Source organism: Chroicocephalus ridibundus, chromosome 4 (genome assembly GCF_963924245.1).
Source record: "Chroicocephalus ridibundus chromosome 4, bChrRid1.1, whole genome shotgun sequence".
NCBI lineage: Eukaryota > Metazoa > Chordata > Aves > Charadriiformes > Laridae > Chroicocephalus > Chroicocephalus ridibundus.
In genome coordinates this window covers 43,779,250-43,791,775 of record NC_086287.1, presented here as the reverse complement: position 1 = coordinate 43,791,775, position 12,526 = coordinate 43,779,250, and the positions used below count along the sequence as shown (strand labels likewise).

The following is a 12,526-nucleotide window of genomic DNA, read 5'->3' as shown; positions in this document are numbered from 1 at the left end:
AAAAGGAAAAAAAATCAAGGTGTTTATTTGTCAGGAACACTGAACATTTTCTGTATTTGTAATAAGATTTTTTTTACATTCAAAGTTTTTGCACAAAAATGGATTATTTTTTTTTTGCAAATGTGCAGAAGAACTTACCAGCACATTTAGAGAAATTAACTTACTAACAGGAAATTAGTTATCCCTTGAGATTTTCAGTTCTTATTTTGAATCTATATATCTGTATTTCTCTGTTAATCTTACCAAGTAAAGCACAGGAATCATTCTTATCAAAGTTCCAATACTGGAGTTAGCCAGAATGATTTATTTATTCAGTTGAACCAATTCAGCTAGCACACCAGCAGAAATCCCTTCCTTCTGGTTTTGCTGAGTTAGCGAGCTGAACAAATGCTCCGAGGCAGACAGGTAATGCCAAGTGGGAAGCTGACAGGAACGTGTGCTTCTGGGAGCCACAGGCACACAGGGACAACTTGTTGTGGTGTGATGTCAGATCAGTTCAACTTCTCCCACAGTCTACAAGACTGAAAAAACTCTCAGTCTCTCCCTCCCTGCTTTTCCTGAGCATACCTCTGATACCACATACTGGTACAGAACAAAGTTCTGGCTTCGAGTTTTATTTATTGTTAAATCATGGGCCAACACTGAGTGAATAAGACACATATTCTACAGCATATCCTCTTGGCACTTATCACCTTATCACCGAGCTGAGGCCATCCATTTCAGCAGGCAATACTCTCTTAAACAAAGGAAAGTTTTCTGGTGACCTCTGTAGGCAATACTTCCGTCTTAAAAACCCACCGCGGCTGCATTTTGTGCTCTAGCTGTATACATTGTAGGTGCTGAGCTCCAGACTTTGGAAAACTGACAGAATGAATATCACTGAGAAAACAATCTGATCGATTGAACTTAAGGAGCACCCACTAGAGGCGACAATAGTAGGACAGCACCCCATCCTAACAGAGTACTGACTGCAAAGCAACTGTCAATTGTTTTTAGAAACTTAACTGCCTTACTCTTCCAAAATGGAAAAAAACAACAAAAAAAACAACAAGGTTTCTGTGGCACTAGATGGCCATTAAAATAACTTTGTAGTGGCACAATACATAAACACTACCAAGACTACACAATGAAATCAAAGGAAATTGAAGATGAAAAGCATAACATTCTGCTATTTAAAAATCAGGAAGAGAAAATAGTAAAACTGTTTACCTGGTAATCAGGCTTTGTAAAGTAATCTAAATTAGAAATGTGATCCAGAAAGATGTTGAATTCTTGAGGAAGATGTTTCAACATAAGCCTGTGCTCATACCTTTCTTTAATGGAGCCCACTTGCTCCTAGGAGTAAATAACACAACAAACATTAACATGCCTTCATTCTTTGCTACAACCGATTCACCTTGTATCTTACAGCCATTCGATACACTACTGGCCAGAAAGATGGTAAGTGCGTTACACTGAATAGTACTGAGGAAGTTCATCCTACATCAGATAGCAAGAGAAGAGATTCTGTCATAGCCCTCAGTACACTTGCAAAATAACGTACAAGCTTTAAATTCAATATGAAAAGCCATTTTAATTTTCTGCTGTGTTTGAATGCTGCCTGATATCAAGGACTGTCATTAGACACTCCAACCCTTCTAAGAAGCATGTTTTAAAGATTTAAATATCCTGTTGCACCATCTGAGGTTCAGTCACTTTTTGGTGTGTATTTTGTCATCACAGTGTATTGTGTAAGATTAGTAAATCCTGTTTAGTATAAGACCCTGTATACCACATTGACATCTAACACAAACCACATCAGAGAGTACCCTTGTTTCAATTTAATTTAAAAAGAATTTGAAAGAAGTAATAACAGGCTAATTAGACGTTGTTTCTTTGCATAATTCTCCTATGATATATGACTAAAGGCACTACTGCATATTGACTGATTCACTTGTGTTCATCAGCAAATAAGAAATGCCCATTTCACAAATAATCAAAAAAGATAAGAAATTCTAAATGTGTGATAGGTGAAATCAAAAAGTACTCAAGTGAAAACAAGAAAATGAATAAGTGGCATATATACATTTACTTTTGCGTTTTAAAACATTTGCAAACTAGAAGCACAATTTACTTCCTGCCTAGAACAGTTCGTAAAACTTGATTCCTTTTTATACCATGACAGTAGTAATTAGAACTAACACTAGAAAACACTGGAAAATGTATTGTTAAAATTAATGAACCAGTGATTCTTAGTGGAATCTTTGTCGCAGCATTCGCTTGCAATCTAGAAGTAAATCTCCCTTGTGCTCTTTGGTTTCACTTCTAGGTTTACCTTATCTTTTATTTTTCTCCAAGGCAGTTGCCCAACCACAAATTCCACCAACATGTAGAACAGGGACCAGAGGTCATCATGCCGACCCATTTCCTGTGAAAAAGAAATATTATTCTAATGCATCTGACAAATAGCTGTAAGACAAAAGGGAAGATAGTGTCTTCACTGCTCTAGAGACTTAAATTACTATATATAAAAATTAATATAATCAATGCTGCAAAGCAAGTTTGTATAATTAAATCCAACAACTATTTTAAGTAGAAAGTAGAAACATACAAGTAAATTTCCATAGAAGACACAGAGAAACAAAACAGAAGCTGAGGTCTGTTAAAATAACATTGCAAATCTCTATACTGGAAAAGCTGTTTACTCAGATTTCTTTAGTGTATAACGTTAAGATAACATATTGGGCATTACGTACTTTATAAAACTCAGTAACTTCACCTTTTTAATTTATTAATTTGCAGTACAATTGAACACCAAAGAAATTCTTAAGACCACTATCACTTCTACAACAAGAAGTTTTTTACCCTTGATTACTGTAGAGTATAATTTCCTTTCCCAAAATTTCTAACTATTAATTTCTACATAGTAAATACACACATAAGAATACAAAAAAGGAAATCAATAGCAACTGCATTATTGACTGCTTTCAGCTACATGAGAAGGATACGATATGGATTGAGATACTCACTCTGTTTCTATGAGCATTGATTGATGCGTATCGTACTGTTCCTCGAAAACCAGCGACAGCTCGTGGCTGTCAAAGAATAGAAAAAGATTCTCATTGTTAGAAATAAACCTGCTGACTACTTAATTTGGCATCTACAAAGTAACTATGGAGCCACAACAAGTATCATTTGACTTTTTGTTTTATTTTAATTTACCATGTTTCTACAAGTTCTCAGTGGAAATCCAAGTAGGCACCAGTGACGTATGTCAGAGTTTTTTAAACAAACGATTTATGTCAGTTTTTGTTCTCCACAGTCATCAAGTCTTGTTTACCTCATCCCTCAAAAAAGCTGTATGGCAGAACTATTCCTGTTTTTTTCTCCAATAATTAAATTATTTCTTGGTTTTAACTATTCATAGTTTGAGTTTTTAAATTCTTACAGGATCTAAACCATAATTATTTCTCCCACTTTGCTAAAATACATCAATATTATGTGGTATGAACAGACAACCAGCCATTTATTGAAATGTGCTAGCAACATTTTCAAAAAGTATTTTCTGACCTAGCAAGCCAATCAATTTTTTGAGAAATTCCAAATGCAGGGAACACCGAAGGTAAGTCTCAAAGCTGCGGGCAAGCAATAAATAGCAAGGGCTGCACTACAGGCACTAATTAAAAAGATTTATTTCTTTTCTAGTTTCTGAATACCACCATTTCCTCCCTGACACTCCAGATATTGTATGACTGGCGTATGGTTGTATAATTGGTGTTTTACAATCACAGAATATATTTTCCCATCCTTCTTTCCTTCAAATGAAATGTTTCAAAAAGAATTTTATAATTTATAATAGTCACAATTACCACATATTTACAATGTTAAAAAAAAATAATCAAACCGTAGTGTTATTACTTTGCCTAAGACAAATATCCAGTCCATGCTACACCCTTAATTAATCATTCTATATAAAAAGAGAACTGCCAAAACTGCTAAATTTGCTTTATTTTACACAGTCTTATCTTCCCAATGAATAATTCTTTTTGTCTCCTCTAACAGTCAATGTGAGAAACTTGAATTATCTTCCTCACCACTGACTTGTACTTAAAGGGGAATTGGTGATCTGTCTGCCTGTCCCAGACTCATGACAATTCTTAAGATATCAAAAAATTTTGCACAATGCATTGAAAAATCAAAGATAATCACAATACAAAATTATTACCCTATTAAGATAAAAGACTTCAGTCTCTCCCCACCTATATATATACAGAGGTATAATTTCTTCTTATCCACCAAGAGATGCTACACAGAGCTATCATTGAAGTACATCAGGAGCTGCCATTACTGTCAGCAACCCTATCAATTAAATCCATCAGGATTATGCAGCAACGCCTTTAAAAAGGATTCAACAGCCAATATAATCAATGCCTGCTAGAGTGGTACTATGAGAGCTGAACCAGTGGTAGATAAGGCAGAGAATATTTTCTAGGATGTTCTTAACATGAACAGGTTCTCAGGTGATATTCCATAAATCCTAGGTTTTGCATGATATCATAAAGTTTAAACGGTACTTGGAACACATTTTGTGTTCAGGCAGGACAGACAATTGAGTTACTATCTTAAATCTTGTAACTATATCATATTCCGTACTGAACATTACCCTGAAATGAGGCACAACATTGTAGTTGCAGAAATTTCACAGTACCATGCAGTTATAAAAATAATAGCTCAAAATGCTTTGGAACTGCTAAATTTCAGGAGAAACTAAATTTTTCCAAAAAGGACTTAAGTCTCCTTCTTAGTAGTTCTGAAGATTGGCAAACCATCCAAATAAGAATAATATAGAATCGCTGCCAAGACAATCAAAATACAGGTAAATTTCCAGAAAGATGCAGTTTGATGAATAGCACTTTAGAAGGCCATTGAGAGCTTAACTTTAAAACACCTGGAAATATATGTTCAGTAAATCCCAAGAGCATAAAGTTTCAGAAGATGAAACCAAATGCTTACTTACTGTCCTTAGCCTCTGGTCTGAATGTTAAAAAGGAAGGATTATATTCAGTTTTACTAAGTTAAATATTTCCATTCTTCTGAGAATAATGAAAAGCAGGATGAAATGAGGCTTTTATTCCTAGGGTAACAACTTCAATTTCTACTTGATAACTAGCACAAAAATGCTCCAGTTGCTTGACAAGAAAATAAAAAATGAGTAAGAAATGGCATATAGAATCTAAATTATCCCATCCAGTCTACAAATGTTAATAACCTGACCTATTCCTGTTCTGTCCTGGGGAAGAAATGTCCATATGAGGAATTTCATTTTGTACCAACTCAACTGCTTTTGAACGTTAAAGTCACTGCCATCCTTAGCCATTCCTATGAAATTATTTGCCCTAAGATGATTTCAATTATCTCAGAATCACCTGCCTGGGGTGGGGCGGGGAACGACGACAACTAAAAAAGCATGATTATTTTTCATATATATTAGCTTACCATGAAATGAATTCTGAATTCTTTACAAGGATATCGAAATCCTTTTACAATCTCCTGCCTTAAAGTACAGTTTGTATAAATCTGACTTAAGAGCTTATGTAACACTGTTACATATTAAGACACAATGAAACACCTTTTAGTAATGCAGCTGGTCACTATTCAATAGTGGTATTACAGTGCAACACAGCAACAATAAATTAATTCTATCATGTCACTAAAAATGTGAATGATGGCTCTAGTAGCTCAAATCACGTTGCCCAATTCAGAATAGAATTTATAGACTTCTAAGCATTTGAAAAACTTCTGAAACCGCTTCAGAGCTCTTTATGCATCGCACAACAGCTCATGTAGTCAAAGAGAAATATTACAGGCAATAATAGCAACTTCCTGAATGATTCACCACGTTTTTTCCAAATAAAATTCCCCTCTGCTATTACTGATCAAGTTGATTTGGTTTTAGACACCTCCAAATTTTTCCTATCTGAGCTCATCTGACACCAACTTGGAGGGCGCAGGGGGGGAAGACAGAGCCTTACAGAAACATTGTTTATAGTATCATCTGCCAGATGCCTTATCTAAGAAAGCTGCTACCACAGCAATTGAGCTTCCTTAAGGCAAAATAGATTTCCTTGTTGAGAAAAAAGCTTAATAGGTCCATTTTTTTCAGTTATTACAGGTGATTTATTAAGACAACCAACAGAATCTATGGCATTTTTGGAGCATATAGCTGTAAAGGGCATTTGTGCTAAAGACATGGTGAATCCCACATTTGAATACATCTGTGAATTCTACTGACACCTTTGATTAAAATGGATCACATCTGTGTTCCTTTCCATGGCAAATGCCAAAATCAAAATTCTCCTGGTTTTTCCCTTGAAATGTAGTGTGTGTGTGTGGGGTTCTTATCAGTCACAGACTGGGAGCAACCACAACATCCAGGTGCTGTCTCAATCTCAGGGATCCATTAGCAGTTCTCTCAGCAGTGGGATCCATTCTTCAGCTCCTCCGTATTTAACAGCTTTATTTAGCTTGCATTCATGTCTATTTATTTATGGCAACTATTGTTATTATGTTTTTCCTTCAGACAGAGTAAGAAAACTTTTGAAATAGGCAACTCTCAAATTGGCACAGCAACAAATGGGAAATTAGGGAAGAGCTCTTAGATTCTAGAGTAGTACTTTCTGCAGAAAAAAGAATTCCTACAAAACTAAACCTTTGTCTTAAATCTCAGTGGCGCAGTTTGGGCTGGACCAGTCTCCCCAGGTGCCACCCCTTTACACTCTTTCACTTCTGACCCTCTAACTTGGTACGTAACAAAGTCAGCCGACCTTGGTTGTTATAGGAATAAGTATAAGCAGGAGCCCCTCTGTGTACCATCCCTTTGTGTTAACTTTAAACATCAGACCTTCTCTGCTAGAAGCAGACACTGTGTAAAAAATACGGTGTTAATTTCAGAGAGTGAGTTAGTCAGAAGAGGCTTAGCTAAAAAGTAAAATTACTGAGAAGAAAATTGGTTCTGTTTTACTTCAAACCAGGACACCCAGGTATTAAGTTAGTGGTAATGGCCATATAGATCACATGATTTAGTTCCTTTATTAGAATAAGGGATATAATTTCTAGGAAGGCTAGAGTTCTTCCATACGTATATTTGACACAAAACATACTTTGCAAATCTTCTACAAAACTGCAATTTGTTTGTATCAGTTTACATAAAAAGGGTTTTCTAATATAATTAGCTCAAGCAGTGATCTGGAAGTCAGAGTTGTCTCAGATTTGATTACTATCAATAAATTCTTCAAATGTAAGTGAAAAATTATTTTGAAGATACATGTATATGAAGCAGATCCAATGACTATGAAGAATTTTTCTACACATAAAGGTACTTTTCAGTGTAACGTAAGTTTTCTTTGGAGGTGGCCCTGCACTGGAAACACGTGACAATGTCTTAGATAAACCACATGCAGGAAATAAGCAGTTCCTAGAAAAGTGAACTACTTCCTCTAAACACACAAGTTTGCAGATCCCTGGGAGAGGCTGTGCTTACAAACTGTCTACAACTGATGCTTCTTTGGAAAGGCTGTGGAAGAGGCAACCCACATTCCTTAACTCAGTTCAGTATCTCTAGATAAATGCTCTGGGTTTATTGCTCTGGGCAACGTTAGAAAAGTTATGCAGAGCAAAAAGGTAAGTTTTTACTGCAGTCATGGAAAGCAGATAATAAACAGGAAAAAATAATGATTCTCTACATCATATCTAACACACGTGTTTCTTCCTATCAGTCAGGGAAAGACTGAGAATTCTTAAGTGTCTTTAGGTTTTGGATTGAGAAACCAGCTCAAGCAGTGACCCCCACCTTCTCAGTGCTGCCTCTAAAGCCGAGTTCTAAAGTGCACACTGGGGGAGGGTAGAGAAGCAGCCACCTACATTACCTCTATTTCCCTTTGTTAAAGGCAGAATCTTTCTTATCTTTTCCCTTTAAAAAGCCAATTTCTTAGTCCTTTTATGCAACAGGAATATATTTCCAGGATTGGAACTATACACATTTCAAATTCTTTAGAACCATTTTTCATACCAAATGACTTCAACAATTCACATTCCCATCTCCCCTTTTTTGTGGATATAGGCTTTGAAATCTAATTGAATGCCTAGCATGTGTTAGGACCAGTTTAAAGTAAAGGAAAAATTCAGGGATCATCTGGGTAAGGGAAAATCAAGCAGTTGAAATACAACTGCCATTAAAATATATCATAGATCTCAATTGTTTTCACTGTATATACAGCTCTTCAAACCCACACTTTTAGCTCTACATAAAAACCACATCAGACACTAATAATCGAGTACTTGCACTTAGAACTCTTTATTGACCCATCTCCTACCAGTTGTCAGTATTAGATATTATTTGGACTCAGATCTACCTAAACAGAAGTTGTGATTTCCAAAAACTGATTGCAGCTGTCCGATCCTATGCTACCCAGTTCCAGCAGAAGCTGGGTAACAAGCCGAATTAACATCTAACAGTACAATTAAGTTTTGCTATTGGGAGTTCTAACAGACATGTGGTGACAAATTAAAATTTAACTCCAACTGCCTGTGTTATAAAGAGCATCACTACCTCTAAGACAGCAATATTTGATACACGAATCAGCTCCAGAGCTACTCGGTTTCCAATCTGGAGTATTTACTTAGCCAATGTGATGCACTAGCTGAAAATGGCAATCGTTTCAAAGCTGATTCATGAGCAGACAAAAAGTCTGGTGGGCTGGAGGTGGTAACAACCTACTAAGTGTCTGTCACAAATGTGAATTTACTGCAGTGAAAAATCACACAGGCTAAATCTGCCATGTGTATGTTTGCTTTGCCCTATGCAATCTTTCTTCTTCATCTTATACCAGGAGCCAAAGCAGAGATTACTGTAAGAGGAGGACTACCTACATAGGCCAGCTAATGCTTTGGCAGAGAATTTCCCCAGACAGCAGAATATTGTTTTACTTATCTCCACAAGTAAAAATTTTATGATTGTTTTGCATTATGGGAAGTCCTGTGCTCTTAACAGATGGGAGAACCAAGACCTCCACATTTAATTGTTTTGTGCATATCGTATTTAGCATTTGTAATGATAATACCACACATGAAAGAGTTGCATCAATCCAGCAGTAGACTTATTTCAATAGCAGACTTATTTTCAACTAAGCATGAGAAGCAAAAGGTCTCAAGCAAGCTAATGTATGCAAAATAACACACTTCCCTTCTTTTCTTTTAAAGTATTCAAAATATTTTTACATAACTCAGCAGATAATTTAGTCCATAGCGCAGAAATAATTAGAAATTCAAGTTGCTGTTTTGATTCTGATTTGCTTCTGTTTTCACCAGGAAACAAATTTTACTGGATCAAACCATCTGTCTATAAGCTATAATAGCTTTTAATTTCAAACAAATAGGACAGCTCTCAAAGACTTTCAGTTCCTGAAAGTTTAACGAAAATTGGTGATTAAAGATAGAATCCAAATTAGTACCTTAACACAGAGGCAGGCAGTTAAAATTCAATTAATATGGTTCACATCCACCTTAAGAGACACTGATCAGTTGGTCAATCAGCATGCATTTTAGATGGCAAGAAATCACATGCCTAGTCCTGAAACTGTGACTATGTACTGCTCAGAAAAGTAGGGTGTAGCATGAAGGTGAAAATACTAAGAAATTTGGAGGACATAAGGGGAAAAAAAAATCACAGGAAAGCAGCAAGTTTCACCATTCATAGAATAATTTGATTTTTTTCAAAGAAAATACCAAATATTAGTGGAAAACTTACTTCCCCCCCCTTTTTTTTTTTACTATTCCCCTGAGTGTCTATTAGTTCTATAGAAAATAAAGGAACTACTGTATCAGAATACAGAACAGCTATACAGCACACCAGAAATTCTAAATTAAATTGTTCAATGATTGTCTGGATATGATATCAGAGTTCTGTACACCACAGGAAAGGAGAAAAAAAAATCAATATACCCCAACAATTATAAAGTATTGTATTATGAGAATTAGATCTTTTTCATATCTCAACTACTTACCAGCCTGTTCCTTCAGGCAGGATATTAATAGATTGTGTATTCTTATTATTTTTCACCCAAAACTCCCAAACACCAGGTCACAAAGAATCTTCCTCTCAAAGAAATAACCATACATGGTTTTCTTAAGTTTTTCATTTCATTTAATTATTGCAAGAATATTCCATAGAGATGTTAGAAAATAATATCACACCACATGACATTCATATATCCATTCTACTTGTGTCACCTTCTAAGTCAATTCATAATGCTCTTTTTTCATCTTTTGTATTAACTCACTTCATACTATCACACACGAGACACCAGTTATCTGTCTCTACACCACTGATTTCCTTCATTCCTTGTCAGTAACACAATCAAACTTGCAAGGATCATGTTCAGGGGATGCTGAAAATGCTACATATATACATTAAAAGATCATGCCTTAAATAATCTCCCTCTATGTCCTTGAAGGAGGTTATGGCAGACAAACATAATAAATGGTGTTACACCGGTAGGTATAACGCAGCTGTATCATTATAGCTGCATAGGTGTATCACTGATAGGTATATCACAGCTATGCATTACCTCAAAAACTTTTGAAACCTAGAAATTTAATGGTTATTTTAATCTCTTTATTCAAAAATAATGTCTGCACAAACCTCTCCAAACTAGCTCCCTTGTCTTCCCTATAAAGTTACCACTAATTCAGAAATGGAGCCTCAAATAACTAAATTCTTTCAGCTCATGCAGATTGCTGCTTAGAAAACCAATAAAACAAAGGGCTCTTCACTTAGTCTTTCCAGCAAATAACCATTTCCACGTAGGACATTTTGACATAAAATTCTAAACCTTCTTCGGTTTCTCCTGTGATTTAAGGGAAGGGGAAAAAAAAAAAAAAAAAAAAGAATTAGGCTTGAGGCTTTTTTGGCTTAGATGACATAAGGGAAAGAATAAAGGAGTATGTATAAGTTATTTAAGAATGAGGCTATACGTTTACGTCTTGCATTGAATGGCTCTGATATTATGTAATAATTCCTTTGCTACAGAACTGAAAGTTAGACAATATAAAGCTGTAATAATTCATCTTAGACTCAACAGAACTCCATGTACTGAAACAAAGCTTTTTTTCTCTAAAGTACTTAATTTTTTTAAAACGCTATCAACTATCAAATGCTTTGCTCAGAATTTAGAAGGAAATCTTGCAAACCTCATCTATTTCCAAATATATATGTAATATAGTCTGACTGATGCAGATTTAGGGAAGAAAAGCTGAAAACATAGTTTTAAAATATTTATTCTTTAGATGTTTTCTTTGTTCTACAGTAGCAAAATATACAAAATTTAATTTTATAGACAAAGAAAGAAGAAGTGGGCTATAACAGGAAGGGATAGTCAGGTTTCCAAAGAATTACCCCAGTCCTCTCTTCCAACACTACTTTTGAATTATTATTTATTAATTAGAAACAAAGAACATGCAGTAAATAGTTTCCAACTCTATTTTTAGGAGCTTACTACATTCCATTTGGCAGCCGAATTATACCACATATTGCTCCTTCTTTTATTTTTATTTGTGCTGTAATAGCTGAACTGATTTTGCTAATTGCTGTAAAACACACAGTGCAGCAACATTTAGCAAATGAATTAACATTTACACACTAAAGATTTAAAATATTCCTTTGTTTATAATTTCTTGTTCATTTTATGCCTTTCTGCTGGTTTATAGAGAGTTCAGTACAAAACTATTACTTATTTTTAATGTTTTACAGTCCCAGCTCTTGAATCTTCTGTGTAATGTACTGTTTGGGACTGAGAGAACATTACTGAGAAAAAATAGCATATGGTAAATGCAAGCAACAAAAGGCTTCTCGACAGGATGAAACAAGCACTGAACAGTACATTTAACAAAGTGACATAGACCATTACCCTTCAGTATCTGGCTTTCAACAGTTTTAGTCAGATTTGGAAGAGAGGTCTTTTTAGACCAGTTAACATATTTTAGCCAATTATTTATTATATGCTTAATATGGAGCGCTATCAATTGAAACAGCTCCCTGGAACTTTTTTGTACTACTTAATTATTTTTCATGTAATTCACTGCCATTTTATACTGTACTCATAAACCATGTCCTGGTTGTCCTTGGATTTTGCTGTAATCTGTGTCACCCAAAGCAGAGAATGTATCAAGGAACTCCTGAAGACACAACGTATCTTCCTGATCTTTAAATAAAACCAAAACCTGATCAATCTCACAATTTTCTGCAGTTGACCAAAGTGCTGCCAATCGCTTGAATTTAATAGGCACTCTCAATTTAATCCAAATTTTAATCTGAATGCAATGTTCAGTAACTATTATTGAACAACTTCCAGTATACAGACTCTTATTTCTAATAAACGCACACAGTTAAGGTATTATTCAGGAGCTACTGAACCAAATTCTACATCATCAGTGGCACTGGGGCAAATAAAGGAAACTGCACTAGTTTTAGTCAGTACTATCTGTGGACCAC

At 35.2% G+C, this 12,526-nt stretch overlaps 1 protein-coding gene across 4 annotated transcripts in view; it reads right to left on the bottom strand.

Moving 5' to 3' along the window:
• Positions 1–12,526, bottom strand: part of TTBK2 (tau tubulin kinase 2) — a 106,208-nt gene that overhangs the window by 36,372 nt on the left and 57,310 nt on the right. For all 4 annotated transcript variants that reach the window (XM_063331956.1, XM_063331958.1, XM_063331957.1 and 1 more), the window contains 3 exons: positions 3,009–3,074; positions 2,315–2,407; positions 1,210–1,335 (listed from right to left, as the gene is read on the bottom strand). In XM_063331956.1, the coding sequence (XP_063188026.1) occupies positions 1,210–1,335; positions 2,315–2,407; positions 3,009–3,074 (285 nt within the window). The remainder of the gene's footprint in view (positions 1–1,209; positions 1,336–2,314; positions 2,408–3,008; positions 3,075–12,526) is intronic.